The sequence below is a fragment of the Ostrea edulis genome, chromosome 6 (genome assembly GCF_947568905.1).
Source record: "Ostrea edulis chromosome 6, xbOstEdul1.1, whole genome shotgun sequence".
Taxonomy (NCBI): Eukaryota; Metazoa; Mollusca; class Bivalvia; order Ostreida; family Ostreidae; genus Ostrea; species Ostrea edulis.
The window spans coordinates 83,819,860-83,846,030 of record NC_079169.1 but is presented as its reverse complement, the minus strand read 5'-3'; the positions used below and the strand labels follow the sequence as shown (position 1 = coordinate 83,846,030).

The window sequence follows — 26,171 nt, the reverse complement described above, 5'->3', positions numbered from 1 at the left end:
TTGCGGGTTCGTAACATTTTTTTTTTTTTTTTGGAAACATAATATCAATTTGCGGTTCAGGTGGTACGCCGCACTACCTATGTTAAAAGTCTTAGGTTAGAGACAGCGCAGGAGTCAATACTCCAACCCGGACAAACCAAGAAATGAAAAACAGCAATGATTGTGATTAGTCCATTTGGTGTAATGACTACAATACTTATAGCATACAATTTCCACAGTGATGTACAATGCATGGTTTCAGCATGTCTTCGTCCCATCACCTTCTTACATGTAATGAGACAATGTTGAGTAACATTCACGGTCAAGATAGCTGGAGGCAGTTGTAAGAAAATGCATGACAATCAAAGATATTCGTACCCTGAATGAACAACAGCTGCAACAACAAATGAGTTTACTTTTATTTAATCATAGTAAATATGGCAAGATTTGAGTTATTTTCTTCAAACAACTAACACTCATCTTTAGTACTAATTGCAGTAATCAATGGTTTAGTATTCCCAATTGGCCCCATTTATACTATAATATTGTACATCTACTTCATTGAAATTTGATATGCACAACTAAAAAAGTCACCACATACTTCAAAATACTAACTAGATTACCGCAAAAGAATACAGATAAATTGTTAACATCAGAAATATTCTGATCGTCGACTAGCTTTTTATAAAGTATGGCAAACCAATTCACGCGTAAACATAGCACCTTGGTGTTCTCTCGCGCGAGTATCTATACCCTCAGAAATTCACTACATCACGTGACAGGAGAGGCAAGATCCTTTCAGAGTTTAAGTCAATGGGATTCAAGTATATATTGTTCTTGAGTAGGATCACCGGGAATGAAACCTGGTGAGGAGATTTTATTTTTCTGTATCGCCTGTATAGAATCATATACACATTGATATACTAGTACATAATTCAAGAATAGTAAGTCATTTGTAAGAATGGATCGTCAATGAAATTAAACTGTTCACATGAACACGGTATTCATATTGTGAGGTAGTTGTTCAGTTATTCACATTTTGATTGGCATGCTACATTGATGTGTAGTATGTAGTGTAAATCTGGATATTTCAGAAGATTTATATTTATATAATATATTGCTTAATTGCCATACATTTCAAATACATTCAAATATATCATATTTCAAAAGACACATTTTTATACATAGTCACATTCTGAACGATAGAAAATATGAGACAATCAACAATTTCTAGGTAAAATAAATGTAATCCCTAGAACCAACAATAAGATTACATGATATGAAAATAACATATAAACCTTTATTTTTATATTATAATTTATAAATTCTATTGTCAAAAGTTGTATCGTGTATGACTACGTTGTAATGTTGCGAGATTCGGCTCATACACTTCGTTAGTTTGCTCCTACTGTTACAGTACTTAGAGACCCGGAGTCAGAATGTAGAGGTCCACCGTGTCCATGGAGACTGTCATTTTCTATTTTGACCGGAACAGCTTTAGGTGGTGATGGGGATGAATAATGTGGAACGGAAGCTAAGTTCACGGGACTACCCAACCCGCTCTCGTGATCAGCCCCGACGGAAGTGAGGGTTGTCATTGAAGAATTATGACCCATCACACTGGAACTATTAATGGAACTTGCCAGGGCGTTGTTCTGATTTGGGGAATTGTTGTTTAGTGTGTTGGGCGAAACGGCTGGTTTTACATCTACTAATGAAGAGAGGAAAAATGTTAGTAAAATATAGACACTTATATCTGTAAACATGATAGCAACACGAGAAACGCGTAAGTGGCTAATCGCAAAGACGATCTTCAAATCGTTGGTGATGACTTATTAAATAAATATGAAGATAGAGTGATAAACCCGAGATAAGCATTGCAAGAATTCCTGGTTCTGTGGTCAGGCTTTCAGCGCCCACTTAGTAAGAAATAGTGTTGACGCAGCTGAGCGCTTGTCGTTGGCAAATTAGCAAATAATATTTCATATGTTTGTGAAACTTGAAACTTCAAAAATATTTAACCACATTTCCTCCCCAACCCTTCGAACAGACATATATTTGGATGGGCCAGAATACACATTCAACAGAGAGTTAATAAGCCAATTTATACAATTTCTACTTGTATCGTAACCGGAAACAGACATCGTCAAAGAAAATTAAATCTAATTTTACCAATGCTGTAGAGGAGCAAGAGCTAGGTTTTGTTTTGAGAAGGTGAGCGTACCAAAGTTAATAAATTGAAACTCAAAAAATTAACCCCATGTGCTCAATTTCATGTGAACATGAAGGAGGTACACTAGACCTTGTAATTTTTAATGCGTTGATAATTTCCCACAGCTTCATGTTTTGCTATTTTGAATTACTATTTGTAAACAAGAGCGAAATAATACTTTATACGGTATTAAAAATTCTTCCTAGAAAAATTAAGCAACAATGTTTCGAAATACTAGTGATGCCCTTTCGCAAATTCTGAACCAAAACAATCTTCATCTGTATTCAACCATGTCAGATTGCAACATATGTATAAAAGGACGGAGGGAGTACTGCATACGTCTGTTTATGACTGAACGCATTTATCCCCTTCTTTAGTTTTTAAGGAATATAGATGGGAAAGAGAGATATCTACCATTAGATTCCTGTTTGCTGGAGTTTTTATTCTTGGCAAGATTCTTGGGTTTTCTTTTTCGTGTCTGAATTCCATCTTTCTTCATGGCTAGGGGTCTGTTTACCTGCAAGTTACGATCATTTTATAGCTTTGAACGAAGCAGTCCCTGCAATTTGAGTGAAATGCCATCGATCTACTTCATTATTTCAGTTTTCGTTATTTCTCAGAAATTTCGTTTTCGTCATTAACTTCAACGATCTCTTGGCAAACGCTTTATTGTCGTTTTACAGCCTCTTTATGGCTCGACCAGTCGGGCATACTTACCCCGTGCAATTTGTAGTACAGTCCGCATGCGTTGCAAACTGGTTCCCCTTCGTTGTTACGACGCCATAATGTTGTCGTGGTGGTGCTACAATTAGCACAAGACAGACCTACTCTTCTGGATGCCGACTGTAAAGATAGAAATAAACTTTAAAAAGTCTCTTCTGATTGATGAATTTGTGTTGGTTGCAGTTTACTAGAACTTTTTTTTTTGGCTTGTGTTTACTTTCATAGTTTGTATCTCATGCCTTATCATACCCCAGAAGCAGCTGGGTCTGTTTCTCGAAAGAGAATCCATCGATTAAGTACTTTTTACAAAGAATTGCTTTTAAGGGGTATTTCTCAGATTTATTAGAACCTCCAATCCACACGCTTTCTGCCAGCCTCTGTCGATGACAGATGTGAACAGGAAGGTGTTTAGAGTTTCTGATTTCAAACACCAATTCATTTCAATATTTGCGAAATGATAATTCGACAAAGTAACGAAATTAATTCTAGGAAGCAGTACCATGGTATAAAATACTTACTCTAAAACATCTAAATTTAATGTAAAGTTGAAAAATTATGTTCGATACAGATTTAAACCATTTATATTCGATTTATAGAATGAAAGCATTTATTTCCTTCTCCATTTAGTTTGCAAGAATATAATAATAACAAAACCTTTGCTTAACTGCAAAAAGCAATCCTATTTAGAAAATGATGAAGAAAAAGTGCATTTCGCAGTAACAAAAACAGAATTACAGTTTCTTCACAAATCATTTCAAACGTACTTTATTTAATCTAATTTCAGAAAATAATGTATTCAATATTTGCTATAATATCCAGATAAAGTGCAATCAAATAAAGAACACATATCTTATAATTGAATCCCTTTTTGTGTGTTTCTTACAGAGCGGTCGTTGTATACTTTAGTAGACACAACGAACAAAATTTTCATCAACTATTTAGCTTTTGGCGATGAAAGAAACCAAGATGTTACAGTTATTCAGTTTGTGAACGGTTAAAAACATGTCGATCCTGACCGTTTTTACTCTACCTCGCTACTGTGGAGGCAATTTGTAGAAGTAAAGAACTAATTACACGAGTGTTTTTATAACCCAGTCACTCATTTGTCAGAACGGCAAAGAACACCGTCTTTGTTCACAGAACACGAAGTGTATACTTCCCTTATACCAAAGAACACGCTTATTATGTAACTACTAGCATTTGTTGGATAAATATAAGAAGAAATGTTTATTATAAGAAAAGCCATTTACAAACACGTTTGCATTTTCCGATCCAGATAAAGTGGTTAACCCTGTGATTACCACGGAATCTCGTCAGCCATCGCTGGGAAAAGACGATATCCGTCAGTGAATTTTACATTGATGCCATTACTTTTAATCACTGTAGAAAGAGACAGCTTCCAAACCTTCATTTCACCACACACAGCGATGAGTGTTCGAGAAATCCTTGTTTTAGATAAATATTTTTTTCGTACTTTTTAAAGTCCTAAACATATAGGTGAAAAAAGTGCATATAGGTAAAAGTTCAGGTGCGTGTTTCAAATGATTTTATGCAGAATGATTTTTTAGGTGCAAATAAGGTGACTGTAAACCTACTCTTGATTTTCCCAGTCCTTTTGCACCAGTGGTCCAAGGCCCGAATGCCTGAAGTGTAGGATCAGCTGATTGATAAGGGGGCGTGGCCGGATAAGTCTCGCCGAAGTCACCCTACAAGACATTTATGGCAGTGCTTAGTTTACGTGCTTGGGGTTTGCTGTTTTGTTATTATGGTTAATTTGCAATCAATAAAGAAAGGAAAACATCTACGACAAAACAAGGAACATAAAAGAAAACGACCAAGCAAATTTCGAAATGGTGCCGCCCCCGGATACACAAGACTAACGCGAAAGTCAACAGTTGGTTAGTATTCTAGTAACTTAGTGTCAGAAAAATCAAAAATGCAAACGGTTTGTAAAATTAAATATAAAGCAAAAAAAACAACTGCAGCTACACGAAGAAGGATGTAGAGAGTGCTTTCCGTTTCCAGGAAGGTGAGGATACTCGGGGAAATTCAGCGAATCGTCGCCACAGAACACCCTACAACGGAACCCATTCTCTACATTCGCTATGAATATAGTAGATACAGTGACGAATACTCAAATTTGAATCACTAACCAATCGTCTTTGTGGTTTTATAAGGGGGCGGTTTATCCCATTCATCTTATGATATAATCCACAGGCGTTACACAAATAATGACCGGTCCCATCCCGACGCCATAGAGGGGTGGATATTGCTCCGCAGTTCACGCATTCCCGACCCTCCAAATCCGCGAAATAGTCCTGTCCATCTAAACAAAGAAAAAAGGTTTCTTAATTAAGGACACAGAAACTATACTTACATAGGGTATAGGGCTATATTCCGGATACATCATCCCAGGGATTCCTTTGGTATGATCTATGATATAAAGAAAACTCTGGTCATAATAGATTAAAATTTGACTACATACTGACGACTCTACTTTGTTCTATATTTACGTAAATGTGTAATGTTTATTATAATGGTTTTGAATTTACCAAAGGTTTATAGCGATAGCAGTATCAGTCCTTTATCAAAATTGTTTTAATGATGTCAAACCAAAATACATTTGTAAATGGGGCATCATTTGACCAATTGTCTATCTTTGATTTGATTTATCAATATTCTAATATACCATGTAAATGATATTTTGTTTTTCGTGGCTGTGATATTATCATTTCATTTTTGAATAAAAATTACCAAGACCCAATTACCTAAAGAAAAATTATATTGAGAGAGACGTGACTTAATTTACGTATTCACTTCTTAGATGCCCCCTTTCTCTGGTTTCCAGTAAAAGCCATTAATTTACGGTCAAGACAAGAGGCATTAAATTACATATTCTGTAAGACTATTACTCTATTAAACTTTTCTTTAACCGGCACATTAGTCTCGGCAAATCCGTCAAGTGATTGGGTCGGGATCGTTATACGTCACGACAACTTGGGGAACGGCGCCGATGTAAAAATATAACTGATAAGAGACTTATTCAAATATCGATGTGGGACCCTATATCAAGACAAAATGGGCTAAAACTGCAGACTTATTAAATCCTATTCGTTAATGAGAGTGTTATAAGGTGCCGCTTTGTGATAATTTTGATTTTATGAAAAGAAAATTAAGTGTACATGTAAGGTCTGTTAAAAGATCAAAGGCTGTATTTCAAGAGCTCTGCTTAAGCAACGTTGAGTAAAAATACAATGAATGTAACTCTATATATGAATTCAATATTAAAATGTTGAAATTGCTTATTATTGTTTGCAATGGTTTCATTTTTTTTAATTTGCGCTCAGTTTTTTAAGGGAAAATTATACAAATCCAAGTTGAATGCCTTGAATTCTTTTCCAGTATTTCACGGGAGAAATATTTCGCTTATCAAGACAAAATTTCATAATGAAAGTTAATACAGCTTCCATTAAAAAATATATAGCTAAAACCTCGAAAAGACGGATTTAATGATTTTATCTTTTAAATGTGTGTAAATTCACATCTGATAATTTTTGAATCAAACTAACCAGTTGTATTAGCGAGATAAAGTTGATTAAGATGTACAAAGTCAATTTTAAATTTTCATTAGATTTTATTCAATACTTAGGAACATAGAAATTGCCAACCCTTTAAAACAACAGGAAATTCTTCACAGATTGGTCGACAAAATAGATAAAATCGTTGGGTTACGAGCAGGGATGGAAAATTTCAGGGAATATATATCATCAAAATCTTTTTCGCAATCGTCAGTTTAAGATAACGATGCGGAGGATACACAGCGAAAAAGTAAATCGGAATCCTTTCCTTATCTTGGAAACATTTTTATATCAACGAGATTTTACGATACTTCAAACCCCAGTGAATACATGTCACTTGGTGCTCGCTTGACAACACGCGCAAGCACGCGCGAGATTATCGCGATACTTTGGACGACACGCTGCTTCAAATATAAACATTTAATACATATTCTCAATGTGAAATATAGCATCCGTACCCTTAGCTTTATCTCCATTTTTTATTTTCATTTTTTTCTCTAAACTATGATGGGGAACTGATAAAATGGATAATTTAAAGCTATCTGATTGTAAGCGATAAGACTTTAAGTAAACGAATTTCAGTATTTTATTCTTAATGAAGCGACAGATAAGATCTGGTGAATCAATACTAGGCGGCTGCTACTCCAGTTGATAGTTCCCCTCACGTGTAGATGGAACCCCGACATCAAACAGACGAGATCAGGTAACGGACCCACATTCTTCAAAATGTTGAAATCAGAAAAAATGGTCGTAACTCGTCGTGCCGGTTCTCCTAATCGGACGATCTAGTGATGTCATCAATGTATCATATGATATAAAGATACCGTCTCAGTTCATTCATGAATATCATTCATTTGCCTGCCACAATTCATCATGGCTGTACTTTGGACAAACGATATCAGAGACTCTTTTTCTACAACCCTTCTATCAATGTTTAGGTTTTAAAATACCGATTAAAGACGATTTGTTTTTGCTACTTGATGTTTTTTGTTCGGGAGCCACGGGTATTTTATCAATGAAATTACTAAGGAACTACACGGTGTCTCGGAGAAAGAAAGATGCAACGCGGCCTTCTGTCCATGGTCGTGAAAAGTTAATTCTGTTGAATCCGCCAGGTGATCCCTCGCTTTTAACAGAGATAACCTTCTAGTAGAAGATTATACTAAGTCGAAATCAAATTGATAAACTTGAATGTCAAATTGGCAGATTGAAAAGATAAGGTAGCGGCAACAGATCATCCCTTAAGCTGGCGTTGCTGCTTTTTCTGCTGAGCGCGAGAGGGTCGGGACCCTCCAAAAATTACTTCATGCCTCGTTAACCATCACATTGCGTCATTTACGACTTTAGATACTATCTCAAAATGTTTGTTTGTAGTCATTGTTTTAAGCAAATCGAGATCACCTCGAGTGACTTTCATTCTGCACATATAAGACCTTTTCATTTTCACTGCCTTTACATCAGTTTGGACATTGTGCTCCAGAGAAAGAGTAAGAGTGTTGTGTAATACAAGTTAAAAGAACAGAACCGCCAAGTCATTAACATTCCGTCACGATTTGGAACCAAAAACCATACTTCCTATAGGCGCAAAAACAGCAACCAAATATTGCTGAATTCAAAGAAGCATTTAATAAACCGTCAAGCGAAAACCCTTTCATATTAACCATGTAATTTTACATTTCAAATAAAACCTTCTCTCTTTTTTTTTTTTTAAAAAAGAGGAGCATCCACTAGGACGACGTAGCAGCGATATTCTATACAGCGATGTTTCAGACTGAAAATTAACAGAGAGGGTACGATAAGACACCGATATTCGCTTTTCAAAATTTGTTCATTAAATATTTTCGTCTTCAAATTTACAAAAAGTGATGTTACACCGCCAAAAATGCTTCAATGTTCTCCCTCATCAAACACAAACTATAAAAATTGGACATGATTTCCTTATCTATTTTAATGTAAAATGCTAGGTTTCATCAGATAAGCCGTGCGCTCTAGGGAAGCCCGCACCTTGCAAAGGTAACTGTCAGGACTGGGACAGACTACCATAAAACATGTCTTCTTTCGGTCCTTCCAGTAGAAGCGAGCTCAGCAGATCTCTATTTTATTTATTTTTGAAATGAATTTTCTTATCTTCTTGCATCATTTTTATTAGATTGGCCGTTCGGCCTTGGCTCCCAGAAGAGAAATGAGGTGGTATACAAACTGTGTTTCTTCCTGTGGTCGCGGTACTGTATGCACTTGCTTGTAATATATGGAAATGCACTCCGGAACAAACGTAAATGGGTTTCAAGAATTAAGACGTGCTTCCTAATAATTTCAAGCACTAAACCTTTAAACCTTGTCTTGAACATAACAATTTTACCAAGCTTATTTATTCATATACAATCTTTCGACCCTACTTTGAATGTTTAAAAACAGATACAGTTGGTCAAGTTGTTTCTTTAATTGAGATTTCAATTCATAAAACTCATACATATCCTCCAAACTCCCAGATTAGACAAGTGAATATGTTTAAAGATTTTGCATGTAAATATTTTTATCAGATTATTCACTATTTGATGTTATTGTACGTTTTCAAACAATCGTATCAGTTTTGACAAATAAACTTCTTATCAATAGCCAAAACGCATACAGCGGGTCATCGGGGAGTGAATTTCACGTACAATTTGTAACGCTTCCGATGTTTGGATATACCCCCATAAATTACTTTTTAGGGTAGAATTAATTGGTAAAATATATTCCTACAGTTGGTTACATGAAGGGCTTCACGGCAACCTGAGATATTTTGTGCTTGAATTTAAGCGATGGTGTAAGACTTTAAACCTGACGAGAATGTTTAAAAATCAATTTATTGTGCTAAACTTGTAAGTATGACAGCTCTTATCTGACCTCTATGGTGATTTTTGAATCTCGTGTGTTCTCTTGAGATTTCAATGTTACCTTTGTCTTGATAAAATATACCTACTCCATAGCTTCGAATTATCAGATAATCGGTTTATTTGTTAATCTTTTTATTCCACAATATTAGATAAAATGGTTTCCTGGGATCATTCTTTGCGGCCCCAATACTTCAGGGGGATTAACTCTGACGATCCTGTCACAAACAGATGAACCCAAGACAAATTGTTAATAATGATATACTAGTATATTAATCATGCTTTAGTTATGGTGTAGAATCAGTTTCCCTCTATGCACATAAATGAAATTTGTGCACACTGTGATAATAGAAATATCTCTATGATATATTAGAAATATCTCTATGATATATTAGAAATATCTCTATGATATATTAAAAATATCTCTATGATATATTAGAAATATCTCTGTGATATATTAGAAATATCTCTATGATATCTTGAAATATTGAGAGTATCAGTATCTGGATTACTAAAGATTTTCCTGAGAGAAAGAAAAGAGAGAGAGAGCAAACAATAAGATTTATTAAACTTGAAAATAGTTAAATTATTTTATAACACTGCAGGGCGTCAATTTAAGCGGACCAAATCAAATATAACCTTTGGTTGTCTACGTCCACTTATCTGTGTTTGATCTAGAAGATAACGCCAGACCTTTCTTGACATTTTCCCTTAGCTGGGTAGAGGAGGGCTATTTTATTTATGGACCCCACGATCCCAAAAACAGGTTCGGCCTCGTTCAGGTTATCTCTCTCATCATATTTAGGTTACTTTGAGTCATCGTGTCGGTTTCGAGTGTTAATAGTCATGATGGACCATGTATATGGACAATCATCGTAAGTTTTCAGATGGGAATCACGATACTCTACCCTTAACAATCTGGACCCCGTTAGTTGTCAATCTGCTTCTTATACTCGGCTCTCTGTTTTACTTTAATTCGTCAGAATTACAGAAATATGCGCATTTTGTCTGAATTGTGTGATGGCATTCATCGGGTCCTAATTTTACAGATTTCCATCCACTGACACAAAACAAGTGTCACTTGTACAGAAGTTTGACGAAAACCAGCATACCCAAACATTTATACACACCGCAACGCAACTAACAGCCCAATCAAAGCTCGTATTACCGAAATAATAAATGCAGAAACTCGTCCACAGCGAGATTTGAGATTCCGAGAATGGGTGTCTGCTTCAGTAAGGGTCAATTGTTACTAGATGCGCGTGAAATGTTCAAAATTTTACGCTACATGAGGAAACACTGGCTTGGAATCTGCAGTGAAAACAAAACTTGCACGGTCTATCCGGCAATGACCATGTAACTAATGCTTGGTCAGCTCTGATATATGAGGGAATATGTCTATATTCTATAGAAGTCTGACACTTTGCCACGCAGCTGTTGGTCGTTAGTAAAAGATGTCCAGTTCCTTTAATACAACTAGACAACAGGCTATCACCCTAATGTCCTTTTCACTCTATTTAAACTCGAAAATGGGATATATTTTTTCCATTGTTTACGGAATGCACGTTTGAATCACTACGGCAATTCATCGCCAATAGCTGTCGTCTCGTACTGTATTTCACCTGAAGCTCGTTTTTTATTAAACAACCTAAATATGAATATAATCAGTAATCGGGTTGTTTTTGTTTATTAGATATTCCACTTGGTTTGAAAAGATATCTCTTGACATTATTAGCCGAGTCAAGAGAGGGCTGTAAATCTTCCTTACGCCAGTGGACAACATTGTGAACAACATATTGTCGTGTTTTATTGTCCTGTAAAAAGTACACCGTACAACTATGAACAAGCTCTTGAGGAATTGCGTGTACGAGGGCGTTCGAATTGTTTTGTTTGAGATGAAATATATTTGGTTGTGACTTTTAGTCTGAGAAAAAATAATTCAGTTAATCCTTGAATGCCATAGTAAGGATTTTATCATAAAGTGAAACAATTTCTTTCAAATTAGAGAATTGCTCTTTAGTATACCTGAAGGAAAGGCTGTATTTGCAAAATCGCCATGAAAGGGACAAAGGAGCTAAATTTGTCAAAGAACGGATTTGGAATAGAATAAATCGTTTTCAAAATTAGATTGAACTTTCTCTTCACAATAGAAGACAGAAGTCAAACATATCTCGGTGACAAAGGTTACGAGTGGTATGTAAGAGAAAGGTAATTATTCAACTGTTCCATAATAGATCGACCAGTTCAGAAATATATCTTATTGACTGCTGTTTGTACGAGATCTGCGTCACTAGTCTTTAAATCATGGAAAAGCCCGCCTGGAAGATAGCTTGATGAATGAGTCGACGATAAAGACCAACCAACCCGAGACTCCTGTTTGCCCAAAGACCAAGCAGCAATTCATGGGGTGTTCTTTCTTTTGAAAGCTTGACTGAAAAAGCAGTCCAAACGACACACTAAGCGGCGTATTCCTAGCAACCTTTTGTTATTACGATTTTTCGTGTTTGCTTGTTTTGTTCTAAGTCGGCCAAATACTCCCTAAGTAATATTGACAAATTGTCATAAATTTCCTTCGTCCAATAAAGATTTGAGGCAGGTATAGCGATACGGGAATGTTACAACGATACTGTTGACATCTTGACCACGGTTTCTTATAAACCCATCCCTCAAATCGTAATATTCCGATCTGTGAAAATCCTTCTAGTCAAATCTCTCACACGTTGTTAGAATATAGTAACGAATTATTTCGTATGATTCTACATCGCTTAACTGAGTAAACAGTGAAAATGATGAAACAAGTAGTTTTTGGTTTGTCTTCAGAGATAATTTTACGAAAAGTGTGAAAGACTGTCAAATAATAAAATAATGATAGTTGTGTGAGAGGTTCTCAAGCTTGCTGGATCCATACACTCCATAATTTATGTGTCTTCTTTTTTGTAAATACGTGTTTCATTTGGCGTTTAATTTCAATTTTAAGATTTGTGGTGTTTATTTTAAATTTTATTCTAAATCCTATAAGACGTATCTCCCTGACACAAGAATTTACGACACAATTATGTCCTGTGTCTTGTTTGGTTTCGTTTCTAATTAAGACATTTTCAGTCTTTTCCTATTGATTGTGTCAATCCCTCTAAATGACATCTCAGAGTTTCCATCTCAATCCCTAGCTAAATATTTCAAAACCTACCCCCTGACCTGTTACTCGCAGGCATTTATGACGCTTCTATTTTGGAAACGCAGGATTTCGCGGTATAATCCCAGCGTTGGCGAAACATTAGAGCATCATTTTATTTTGATGGACCGAATGTTTCCGCTTAATGGGAACACCTTGTTACATCCACTGGACAAAGAACTCTACTTCCCTCCGCTTTATGCTCTTAATGAAATTCTTTCATTTCTATGACGGTCCTGTCGTATTTTCCAATATTCAATGCACATGTGTTTATTCTTAGAATTAACCTGTGTTTGTTATTAACGTCTGGTACATTAAGTCACCCCCGAACGTGTATGAATATTCCGGGGAGTATGATTTTTAATTTAGAAAAGCGTTCTATTATGTTTGTTTTATGATTTTCTCGGGTAAACATTTCATTCATAAGAATTGTGTATTAAAAACTGAAGTGTACAAATCATTTTGAAATCGATATTCTGCTCGTACAAAATATCATATAATCTATAGATATAAAGGGCTACTTTGTTTGTAGGGGGTATGGAAACAATAGGGGGTAATTTGTCTAATCTACGAAGTCCATTCTGCAAAAAGCACCACCGCGCTTCTGTTGTTCTCATGTTCCCTTAAGATATAAACATACGATAGACCCCCCCCCCCCCCCCCCCCGATATATCATGTATTCATAATTTGAAATTTAACTTGTTTATTTTTAAAGATATCTATATTCTTAAGTCAAGTTGAATAGTCAGTACTTTTACCAAAAACAAAAACCTGATCAAGCATTCATAATATATTAGCTTTCGTATTTTTCAAGTTATATTTTCGACATTACGGCGACATATATTACAAACTCGATCTTGAAAAATTATTTTGATTTCGATTACGATTGAAAAATCATGAATTTGTATATTCATGTAATTTCTAAGCATAGAATCAAATTATCTTGGAAGTCGACATTTCAGTTTAAATTTCAATTATGTGCATAAATTTTGGACATTTTTTTTTCAAATAGTAAAGAGTGAAGTGATGATCTTTTGTCTTAACAATTTTCTTTTATTTTGTTTTTGTTCTTTTTTTTTAAAATTCATTTCTAAATCTTTTATTTCTAAGACAAAGAAATTCCAACTCCATTATTTTGCATTAATTCAAATTGCATTTCTTTCTCACAATATTAGAGTTTTTTTCGACCAATGCATAGGAATGTGTTATCGGAATCCCTCGGTTCGTATTATCCTGAAACAGGAGATAACGGACATCCAGTCCTAATCAAAACTAATCTATTAAGGTACATCAGTCAAAATACAACTTTAATCACAACTCACATCGCTTACTTTCATTTTTATCAAACTAGTGTATGGTGAATCCCAGTGCAATCGACATACAATCCTTTGTTGTACTCGCGTTGAAATAATAAATTTTCAATATGGCCTCAATAAATATTTTGAGTAAATTAATAAAGAAAATTCTTTGTTTAAGATATGGTGAAAGATTTGCATGTATTTAAGAATCAACTCGTTTTCATTGAGATAGACAACCCCATTGATAATGCAAATTGATAATACTCATATGAATTAACTCTCTATAGGTATTCATTTAATAATATACACTCGATTCTGATTGGCTACTGATGCAGCAAAATAATTGACCAATAATAGGATAATTAATAAGGAATAATGCATTTAACATATTTAATTTATTTATTCAGGATTTATTTTCGTAATCTTTCTTGTTTAAGACATAAAATTCGTTTATTTGAAATGTTAAATAAACACGTAATGAATTCCCCACCATATCAAAAAGCTGAAATTAAAAACTTAAGAAATTATCACGAGAACATGTTGTTGTGTAACACGTGATTTGGCACGGTAATTAATGTAAATTTCAACACATTCTAAAGATGTAATAAGAAACAGATACGGACGTTAACCGACAGACATTGACAAGGCCTGAAAGATGCTGCCACTAATTGGACATTATAAGCCCATGTTTATGCGCATGTATTATATTGGCATTTTGTGTATTTACACTCTATTCTCTAAATTCAATAGTTTCTCTAACAAGTCTTCTGCAGAAACTGAAAATTACATTCTCAGGAAAAGAAAATGAGAGAGAGAAAGTAGAAAGTAAGAAATGTTAATCTAAAAATTGAACGATTCCTACCTGTCCCCGGTCTTCTGAGTCCCTGCTGCAGCGCCATGTTGTAGTTCCATGACAGCTCCGGACTCCAGGCAGAATACGGGCTAATGCCGCTGGGTCGTAAAGGAGCATTAAATCCAGCCTGGTCTGCCCTCACTGTGGGGGAACTGATGGGAGAATTGGGCGAGGGGGCGAAGGCAAACCTCGGTGATACGGAGGGGTGTGTATTGGGGGTAGTGTATGAGGGGTCGGGCTGCATCCACATCGACGACCCACCGCTGGGGGTTGAAGATGGCTGCCCGGAGGTATATTGCATTGGAAGCATAGCTCTTGTAGTGGGAACATACACGGGACTGGACCCCGCGTGCATAAAGCTGTTGGCCCCCGCGGTCTCGTGGTATGTAGGGGCGGTTGCGGTAGGAAGAGACATTGCATGCATACTGTTCTGAAACATGGTGTCGGACTGATGCTGAGTGCTGTCGAGCTTGGAAGATTCACTATCTCCGGCGTCTCGCGTGGTTGAGTTTTCAGTGGCGCTAGGTCGGTCCAGATGATTAAAGAATACTTCAACTTCTTCGTTTGGCAAGAGTGGGCTGCTTTCCTGGAAATTAAGCATACCCTGCTCCCGACGAGCAGAAGATTCGGCAGAACCGTTGGCGGGGGGATCGGTGCTTTCGTATGGAGATTCTGAATAGTCTGTCCGTTCTTGTTTGATATCCGGATACCCTCTGACACTAACCCAAGAACATTCGGAATATGCCATGAAAATTAGCCATGAAGAGAATTCCCAATTTCGTTATATCTCGGCACAGGTTACTCCAAAGATGGAAGTCAGATACTTGTATATCTATAGTCCCCAAGATACGTGCGTAGGAGAGCGCGTGTGTAAGGCAGGTGAAACGTGAGGGTCGACTTCAGCTGACCAAACGGCACTAAAAGATAAAACATTTATTCGTAAGGACTACATACTTTCAAATCGCTTGGTATATACCAAGTCTTTCTTGAAACCCAAATCAGCTCAATTTTGTTTGAAGAGTTGTCGGTAAATCGGGTATATTAGCGGAACTTTGATTTGTTTTTGTTTATTTTACAATTATAACAAAGAACACAAGAAGAAGCCGTTGTTTACGATCACTTATAGAAATAAACACTTAAAACAAATGCCTTGACCGGATTACGTGATCAGGTGCCCCTTAATTAGACAGATTATTAAAGTAATCAGGTACGTGAAGGTGGTACTTCCTTCACTAAATATTTTTTTATACCCAGCCCAGATCTGGTTCTTTGATATTGTTTGCAGTTTTTATGCGTTTATTTCGGAGTAAAAACGGGAGAAAAATCTTCAATTCTTATTGAGAATATTTCTTTAATCTAAATTTCGATAATTTCTTGATCATTATCGTAATTTCTAATTGTTTATAATTAATTTTTTTTTCAAATTAAATATTTCAAAGTAGTGCTTCATTAAATACTAGGAAAGTAACTTTGTTGTCTTGTTTTTTCGAATTGTTTTCGTATGATGTCAGTAATTCCTCAAATTGATAGTCTTTGATAAAAGTTATTCACAAGTCATTGATAGTTTAATTAACTGATAGCCTAAGAGGAAACATCCCTCGCTGATTATGATATAACACTTGAAACGCTATTATTTTATCATTTTATCAAAATAATAACATTTAAAACCAATAATGATAATATGTCAGCACGATAAATAGAATTCGTTTAGAATTAGGGAATCCTATCTTCATTTCGGAACTTTTATCTGTCAACTATCTGTATATCACACAAACGTACCCCAATTATCACAACTCACCAAAAAAAACTGATAAAAACAAAGACTTACGTACCCACGGCGATTTCGGAGATGTGGCTGTGTCCGGTTCGAATATTACACTATAGACCATCAGTTGATGTAATGGTCAATTTTGAATGAAATAGTCACAAAATATGGTTTTAGAAACAGAAAAAATGCTTCGTTCTTATCACTATCGCTTCGTGCATTTACATTGAATTTAGTGTTTGCATTGGTATCAAGAAAAATCCCGAAAGATAACAAATAGGGGGCGGGGTTTAGCAAGCTAGCCTATCAGGACCCGATTGCATAGGGGTTCATGTAAACAAGTTAAAACGGACATTGAAAACTTATTAGGTGGTTCAAATTCTGCACACACAAAAATGATCAGTAAAATGTACGAAAAACAAGACTTTAAGTAGGTTAAACATGTCTACGAAGATATGTGTAAAATTCCTGGGAGCTGCCCGTGTATTTTTTATCTGATAAAATCTTTGGGAGTAGTGATTACAATCTAGCAGGGGTTGCCGAGGAGACTGCTCGTGCATCTGTATCTATCCCGCAAAAAGTTGGTGTCATTCCGGCATGTTTCGGTCTAAAATCATGTTTCAGGTCCTTGCAAAATCTCATTAACCCTTACACAAGAAACAATAAGTTCAAGGCACTGCTTTGAAAGTGTCAATCTTATCTAACTATTGGATAAAAACCCTTCCGTGGGAGAATTCAATGTTTCATTTTTTATATGGCATTTTTTATTGTTTAATTAAACGGTAAAGAAAAAAATTCCAGATGCTATAGATTTTGCACGTTCTAAATTCTCGACACATTTTTATATTTTCTTCTGAAATCATGGAGTATTTTCTCACGAAAAAGTCGAGCAAAACAATATTTATTTTAAGGGAATATTTCGAAAATTATAGAAGTTGATAATGCAAGACAGTGCAATGATATTTTCTTTATATTTGATATTATACATTAATGGCATGCTTTAATTCAAATATATAACTCTAAAATATTGTAATGTGGATGAAAAAATCACTTGGAAGAAAAAGAATTTATTCTGTGAAGATATAAAGATTACTGCTCTTCACATAAATCACATGTTTGCATTTTCAACGTATTCATATAGAAATTATCCCCATTATCTCACAGAAAACTACGTGAATTTTGATAACGCATTCGAAGTCTCTCTCTCTGTGTGTTCGTTTTCCGTCGTTGTTTCATTTTTTAACAGCTTCTAGTAGTTTTGAAACTTTTTACGAGTATAACAACCTCATCCCAAAATTTCGTTCGTTGACCGGACGGGAGTAAATAGTGGATTTATTATGACTGTCAAATTCAAATTAAAATTTACAATCATATATGGCGTACACTGACCACGCTTGAGATTATATCGTAAAACAATAAATCAGTTAGCAATCTACCGGGAACTTTAAGGTTGTCAAGCACCTCACGGCACCAACTCGGACAATAGAATATATTCAAAGTTTCAAATAAATCTTGGGACCCATGTCAACATCATTGAAGAAACCTGGACCTTAAGCAAACTGGGGGATAATGAATTTCGTGTTTATATTTCTACCTATGCACGGTAGACGTTTTAGCGTTACCTAGAAATGGATCGCGAAACTGATAATACGTTACTAAGGAAAACACAAAAGATCAACGCTATTAGCGAATCCGCCATTTTATGATCGGCGCATATTTATCTGGCAATAGAATTACGGTTTGCTAATTAATAAATATAATAGCTTTATGCGTCAAGATTATTGGCTATATACTTCCGCTGCTATTCTAATCCCTGGTCGTAAATGTAATAAAAATTGCATAATAATAATCATATTGCGATGTGACACATTCCAACGCTCCAGTCTGGTTCCAAGACGCAATGCCGAAAGTTTTAGGAGGACTTGAAATTTCAAAAGCACCAAAGAAAGTTTATTTAAAAATTTTGAGAATATTCCAATAGCAATTATTGATATTTTGTAGCAAAATACTTTTCCCAGAATTATAAACAATTTTGGAACTTTAATCAAAGCCCAAAATTATTTCTAACGGTCACCTCGGTCTAGTCGCCGCACGTGCACGCTAAGGCGTACAAACAACGGATACGCCCGCTAATGAAGACTGCAAGAAATTTCACACCATCCAAGATTAAAAGCCCGACCCTCCCAATGGGGTACCGAATTACCGAGAGGAGTAGATTATTTTCCGACATAAAAGTGATATATAACCCCAAGTTTATGTTCAGGTAATTTGCAGGAATTTTTTCCCCATCCCGAAACACTTCTCGTGAGGTAATAGGACGTTGGAGTGATTGTAGATTGTATTCACAGAATGCATATCCAAATCACAGAAGTTATCAACGAAAATGCATTATCTTCACAGGTTACAAGAATTTCAATTCTCTTATTTGATGATAAGCTAACTGAACATGATACGCAGTATTTACTTTGCAATCATTACACTAATAGAAATAAACAAATATCAACCAAATGAATGAAGAATTAAGCAACCTTTTCGAAAAATAGATATTTGATTTTTCCATATTTCGTTTTCGCAAAGAAAATTTGTTCTGTTTATAGAATTGCTATAATAGTACTGAGAACATTTTAAGTCATTGAAAATTACCTGAGAACAAATTCAGTCAAATGCTGTCTGTATCTAAGTAAGATGTTGGAAAGTGTAGCCCTACCATTAGAATCGATTTAAATGATGTTTAAACTTTTGAAGTTTCCCCGGACTTCCTGTAGCTATGTACAGAGGGGGGAGTGAGTGGGATCCGCTAATCACCCTTCTAGATCCATAAAGGACGGAGCAGGAGAAACAGGAATGTCCTCTCTTTATAACTTATTATTTAGTTCCTTAATTTCTTTTTACTGAATTGTGAAAATGCAGCGTAGTCCCGTATGGTTAAGGGCTCTCTATTGTCACTGGGTTGAAGCGGAAGAATCTGTCTGCTTAGGAGGAAGCTGAGACAAAAAGTCCCGAAATGCAAAGTTCACTTAAACTACATGTAAATCCACATGGAAACAAGGTGATGTGTTTAAGTGTAGTCGGGTATTTCAAAGTTTAAAATATTGTAGCAAACTGTGTACATAAATATCTGTACTGCAATTTTTAAATATTTTCTGCAATTTCATGCAATTCAAAGAATGCATAAGTAACAAAGCATATCATTAATTGATATAGACATATTGAAACCTTTTTTATCAACAAGAAAAATGAAAAATAAAATGGCTTAGCAGGGATAATTAAGTGAACATATTTCCATGTTATAAAATCTAGACTAAAAATTCCGAAACATGCATAAATCGGTTTCATCCTTATTTTTTTCTGATAAGGTTGCTCAAAGTAATGATTACATAAAAATTAAAGTTTATTCACAAATAAATCTATACAACCAACTTCATCAAAATGTCAAAATTTGTATAACGATGTTGCTATTACACGTTATAAAACTGTATAGGACAACACAGACACTGCAAAAAAGATGTGTCAGAAAATAACTACGCGGCGGAGGTAGATCTACTTTTTATTTCGTGTAAATGATAGGAGAATATAAAAAAGTTTTGAGGGTGTTTGATTGAGTCTGAGAAATATTCAACATTGCGGTGATGCCAGCCTCTTCAGCTGAGAAGTGAATTAGCGAGGCAGGTGCCTCAACTGAGAGGGCAACGACGTGAGAACCTGAGGTGTTCACCAACAAACCCTGTATTGTACGGAAGAAAGTGTCAAATAAATAAAATGACCAAATGCATGTTTTCTTTGCAGACCGATCTCAGAAATCCCACCTCTAACCAGCAATACAAAATACAATGAAACAATTTGATACGTCATCTTGTCGAGTACAACTTTTGAGACTTTTGAGATTATCACATTCTAGACTACGTAGAGTATGATTCTGTAAGCGATGACTACATTTTCAGAGTCTCCTAGGCTCTTTGATTCATTCTCCTTGTCTTTTAGTCTCTTAAGCTCCTTTGTGGTGTTGATTATATTTCCACAGTAAAAAGCACAGAAGTTTAATAAAAGATCTTACTCTAAAAGATACTAAAATATTTCATTTCGACAAAAATTGAATTTTTCATAAAAATGATTCTCTTATAGATATACTATTATCATATAACACTGATATGATAATTAAATTACTACATGACCATTCAATCGAGGGGACGAACCCTCGTATAGTACGGGTAAATGGTAAAACATTACCTTATTTTCCTTCCTTCTGGAATTAATCCCGTTTATAGGAGACAAGGTTAATTACTACCGAAACTGTATTGCAGAAATAGAGAGAAAGCAACATCTGAAGTCAAATGAAGCTGGTAATTTATAAATGCTTTGTGAAGTTTCCTGGTAGGTGTAGGGTCAGGAGAATTATCTTTGTCCACATGTCAGTTTATGTCAGCTTGGCGACATTTTACTTTTCTTGGTCTGTACGTTTTTCATTTCTTTATCGGCTTTCATTGTCCGTCTTTAAGATAAGTTAGCAAAAACAAACAGCCCCAGATACGATTACGTCACGGAACTGGCCCCGTATCAGGTAACAGGTTATAACTGAGCGGGCACCTGCTTTAACCTTCCATTTTCTGTGTAGATACAACCAGTATGTACTGAGATAAGCTGTCCTGTTACCCAACATCTACATGTCATACGGATATATTGTACATCGTGTAGAAATAAAATAAAATCGGGAAAATATCAACTATAGATTTGCGCACTTGTATGAAGAAATCCACATTTACACACACTGATCAGCGTAAACAGCTGGAGTGATACAATGAATTTACAGAATTCAAAATACATGTCCAATATACTATATATGAAGTGAATTGTTCGTATGGAATTCGAAGATTTTATACAAGTAATAAGTAAAAATACATATATGATATAGCGGTTATACAAGCACAGGCACTGAACCTAGAATTGTAGTATACCCCCACAAGAAAACCAAAATTAACGAAATACTAAGAACCATTTAAAAACAACAGCTAAAAACTTTCTATAATATCGTATCATCAATAAATCCAATCTAATTAAAATCAGACTTCTTAGATCCGCGCCGTATACTCTGCGTAAGTAGCGATTGTGAGCGTATTCTAGGATCTGATTTTAATTAGATTGCAATAAATCCATCGTTTTTGTCAATTACTTAAGAATAAACTTCATTTTTGAAAATACATGAGGGCATGATTCGTGACGCTTTACGCCGGCATACTTCATGACGCGTAATTAGAATAAAGCGTTCAGCGTTCATGCCCTCGTATATTTGAGCAGAAATAATTTTTTCCTATTTACATTCTATTTTCATATCTGTTGGAATTCCCAGTCGTTAAAATTGCTCAATGTATTTATCAAGATTCATACGCACAATGTTTAATCATGAAGGAATGGCTATCATTGCAATTGTTAAAAAACAATAATTGAAAACTGGGAATTCTAGCTATAAAGTACGAACAAAACTTATATGAAATGATGAATATAAGAATGAATGGTACTAAAATCACACAATCATTGTAAAAAGGGTTTTTTGTACTTTTAAATTTAGGGTTTTAAAGTTTGCACACGTCTCTGATTATATTCTTTAAAGAAATCAAGAAAAAATGACACTGTGAGATGATACAGAACCAACGTTTTGTAAATTTCCAACACAGGAACTAAAGCGGTTAAGAAAACAAACCCTTTCTAAATAATAAAAAAAAATATTGATAGTGCATTAATTTTTACCTCAGAACTTTATTCCTACATTTAAAACTAATTTTCTCTGCCGTATGTTTCTTTATGCCATTTCAAAATAACATTATCTAAAATACTACACACTTAAAACAGTATGATGCGTTTTTATTCTAAATTTGAGTTTCAAAGAATTTTTATTAGCTTATCTAACACTTTTTTAACTGTTTATTGAAACGTTTTATGTTTGAAATTTACATCTTGAGTTTCAACGTGTGAAAAAAGACTTGGCTTTATAAATCACACTGCATAAATAAACTGATGCAGTTTAAATGAAAATGTTATATTTGATGTAAAAAATCTATTGTTTTTTCTTTCTTTCAAGAAAGATAGAAGAATTGCATTTCAAGAAAGTTGATGTCATCACTTACGAATATGAGATAAAATTTTCTTTATAAAAAATCAAGAAAATATCGCTTCAGAAGAATGCAATACACAACACACAAAAAAGTACGTGCTCACATAACAAAATACATTGTACTTTGTACATTCGGTACATTCGGGGCAAATTGAGGGATCCTATACGTTTAATGTATAATATGATATATACAATAAACAAGACTGACACCCCAAAACATACACGTGTTCATATATATATCATAACTTACATCCAAACAAGTTATTCAAAATTTACTCAAAGAACAATCAAATTTTCATAACACAAAATGCCCATAAAAAATCTGGGTGTCTACAACGGAAAATTTGTAAAGTTGAAGAATATTGAATTAGGGAAGAAGAGGGCGCACGGATTCGAGTTTGAAGTTTATAAGTATCTGATCGGATCCTCTGTCAAATCCCACCCAAGGTATTGTATTTCTCAGGTTTGGAGATTGAAGTCAGATAGTTGACGAATCATGTGAGGACAAAAATATTTGGCCATAAAATATCCAAATTATCCATAAGTAACAGATCTCATATAATTTAGCATCTCTCAATTCTATTAATGGCAAAGACTTGCATGCATTTGCTACATTACTTTTCTATGAAACTTGGTATGAATAATGGTTAGATGACAAGATCATTAACCTACAGACCAAGGTCATTTCATATAATTGATATTTTTAACAAATAAATGGGGGGGGGGGTTAAATTGCATCGAAACTTTCTTATCTATGCACTACTTTTATTACCAAATTTAAGCTAACTTATACAGAACAGTGCACAGGGATGTTCTCAAGTTAAAATTTTCTTATGCAATTTATGTAAAATCGTAAGAAAAAAAATAATTGCATATTTTTGTAACTAGTTCTTCTCTGACTTGGGTTTTTATACATATATTTCATCGAGACAACGTTTTAAGATAAAACATACTACCGTAATTTCAAAAAAAAAATTATTGTTTGCTTCAATGCCTATTTATATATTCTCGATGCGTAAAAGTGAGGAAATTTTCGTGAACACAGGAACTCTCTATGCATTCTATTCTAACGTTCGGGTAATTGTCATTCTTGAAGAAAATAATGTGTTCAAGAAAAGTTTTACGCTTTTAAAAAGAAACCGAGACTATCATATAAAATACAAATATATAACATACTTTTTTATTGGGGGGATTCTCTTATCCTGTTCTTATCCTATATATTCATATTTTAATTTTGAATTACACCCCTTAATGTCTTTTTCCCCCTCTTTTTTAGGGAGTGGGGGTGGGTATAGACCACAACATTTCTTTTACGAAAACAAGGAACTGTTAAAGTAGAAACCCGAAATATTTTTGCTGATTTCCAGAAATACTTTGGCTGGTTTGATACAGAAAATAAGGACGGTTAATGGGACAGGTGGAAAGTGTTATGTCTACGTTTTCAAATGATGCATCTGTCCATCGTCACGAAGCGGTGCGTCGTTTTATCTAAACCGCTGGACATAGGTGGCGCTCAATGACAATAATGTGTTAGTTAAAAGAAGAAAGCATGTTCAATTCTATGAAATATGACGAGGAGCTGGTCCGTTATCGGGCTCAGACATCGCTGGATATCTACGGTTTATCTCCAAGCAGTAATTCTTGTTTCTTGTTTTCGTAAAAGAAGTGAAAGAATTTATCTGCTTAGGATAAACTTTTTCGATATCGCACGATACTGTATCTGAAAAGAAGATATTGCGAAAACACATTATTTATAGTAAACACAGTGACAATTTATACATTATTTATCTTTGGACAGATAGCAGATCGTCTTGTTACAGACCCTATACCCCGGTATTATCAAGGAGGCATTTGAAAATGAAATATACAATGATGTATACCTTGAATATTTTTGAATTTATAGCATTTAATTAACAAAAAAATGTTAGTTTTTGGCTTCCATAGAGTCTGTCCGCCCTTCACGATTGCTATCGATCATCAAATTAACTCTGAAATTTGTCTTTTTAATCAGGAGATTCTATATTGCCCTGTCATGATTTCATCTACAGATGATGTTTTATAATAATGAAAAGCGGTGTATATTAATATTTCTTATCATTGCAGTCGACGGCAACTGAAGTTTTGGGTGATATGAATTTTATATTATGACAAAAAGTTTAGAATCTTTATGAATGTGAATGAGAAGCTCTGTTATTTATAATACAAAATAAACCTTGGTGGAAGATTACGTGATAATTTGTGGACCTTAAAGCTTTCACATTTTTAGAGTACGTAAACTAGCGAAGTGTGGCGTAAAACGATAGTGCGCCAATTACCCACCAAAACAGATTTAAATTCTAATGAACAGATTAGATAAGTCCGCCCGACGAAATAGTCCTCAGATAAAATTTGGAATATTTGAATTTCAAAGAAGACCTAAGTGAAAGCTCAACCACATGGAGATAAATCTGTTTAAGATGGAAAAATAGTTTCTTAGAATCGAACGTCGAATTCCAAACCAAATTCATTAACCATTGAGGAACTAGAAATGTGTTCCTTATACAATACAAAGGTTTGGATTTGAAGACAACTATACATACTGCATTAAGCGTCGTTCTATATAGGTATGCTCGTAACATGTGATAAAACAAATACAGTTTTTCATTTTATAGTCATGAATAAAAATACAGTATTTCTTTCCAAATTTCATCTACAAAATCTCAATAGTTTTCTGTGTTCACGTTAACGTATAGTCAATGATTGCTGTTTGCATGTTAACGTATGGTCAATGATTGTTGTGTCCATGTTAACGTATGGTCAATGATTGTTGTGTCCATGTTAACGTATGGTCAATGATTTGTGTCCACGTTAACGTATGGTCAATGATTGTTGTGTTCACGTTAACGTATGGTCGATGGTTGTTGTGTCCACGTTAAATAGGGTTATGGCTGATGTGTCCACGTTAACGTATGGTCAATGATTGTTGTTTCCATGTTAACGTATGGTCAATGATTGTTGTGTCCACGTTAACTTATGGTCAATGATTGTTGTGTCCATGTTAACGTAAACGTATGGTCAATGATTGTTAACTAGATACAGTTTGGCAATCATCAGTACAAATACTCTTCTATAGAATGTACACGTTGTAACATGTACAAACCGGTAAGTGCGGAAATAGATGTGCACAGCGTGCAAACGATTTACAGGGTAATCTTTTATGTACACAACACATTAATTTATATGTCAAATGATTACCAGAAATATCCAAATGCAAAATATATTTATTGTTAAACACGTTTGTGTTTCCATTTTGTCAGGTGAACATCACTGGTATTTTGACGTTTTACAGTAACATTAGACACAGAACAGCTAAAATCAATATCGACAGCAAAAGGCAATACATAGATTTATTGAAACTAATTTTGGAGTCCTTGAGGGCATACAATAAAGAGCAACATACAAAAGAAGAAATTCAAAATTGATAGCAGTAACATGTCATGGTAATAATGTTGATAGATAAAAAGAATTAAAAAGAAACTGACTACCGGTACAGACCATAGCAGTTGGGGATTATCTGTATACGGTACATGTAAATGCTTATAAGACACATGTACAGCATAGTTAATATAATGC

General features: G+C 34.8%; 1 protein-coding gene across 17 annotated transcripts in view; it reads right to left on the bottom strand.

Annotated features, from left to right (window-relative positions):
* Nucleotides 1–384: 384 nt before the first annotated feature.
* The window catches only part of LOC125645709 (transcription factor GATA-4-like), a 47,782-nt gene continuing 21,995 nt past the window's right edge, over nt 385–26,171 (bottom strand). For 2 of the 17 annotated variants that reach the window (XM_056141051.1, XM_056141052.1), the window contains 6 exons: nt 14,698–15,605; nt 5,292–5,347; nt 4,510–4,620; nt 2,909–3,034; nt 2,606–2,708; nt 385–1,690 (listed from right to left, as the gene is read on the bottom strand). In XM_056141051.1, coding sequence (XP_055997026.1) covers nt 1,374–1,690; nt 2,606–2,708; nt 2,909–3,034; nt 4,510–4,620; nt 5,292–5,347; nt 14,698–15,436 — 1,452 coding nt within the window. In that variant the 5' untranslated portion in view covers nt 15,437–15,605 and the 3' untranslated portion in view covers nt 385–1,373. Of the gene's footprint in view, nt 1,691–2,605; nt 2,709–2,908; nt 3,035–4,509; nt 4,621–5,067; nt 5,241–5,291; nt 5,348–14,697; nt 15,606–16,516; nt 16,846–26,171 lie in introns of those variants that run through there. The other 15 variants (XM_056141055.1, XM_056141056.1, XM_048871487.2 and 12 more) reach the window with 13 other exon arrangements.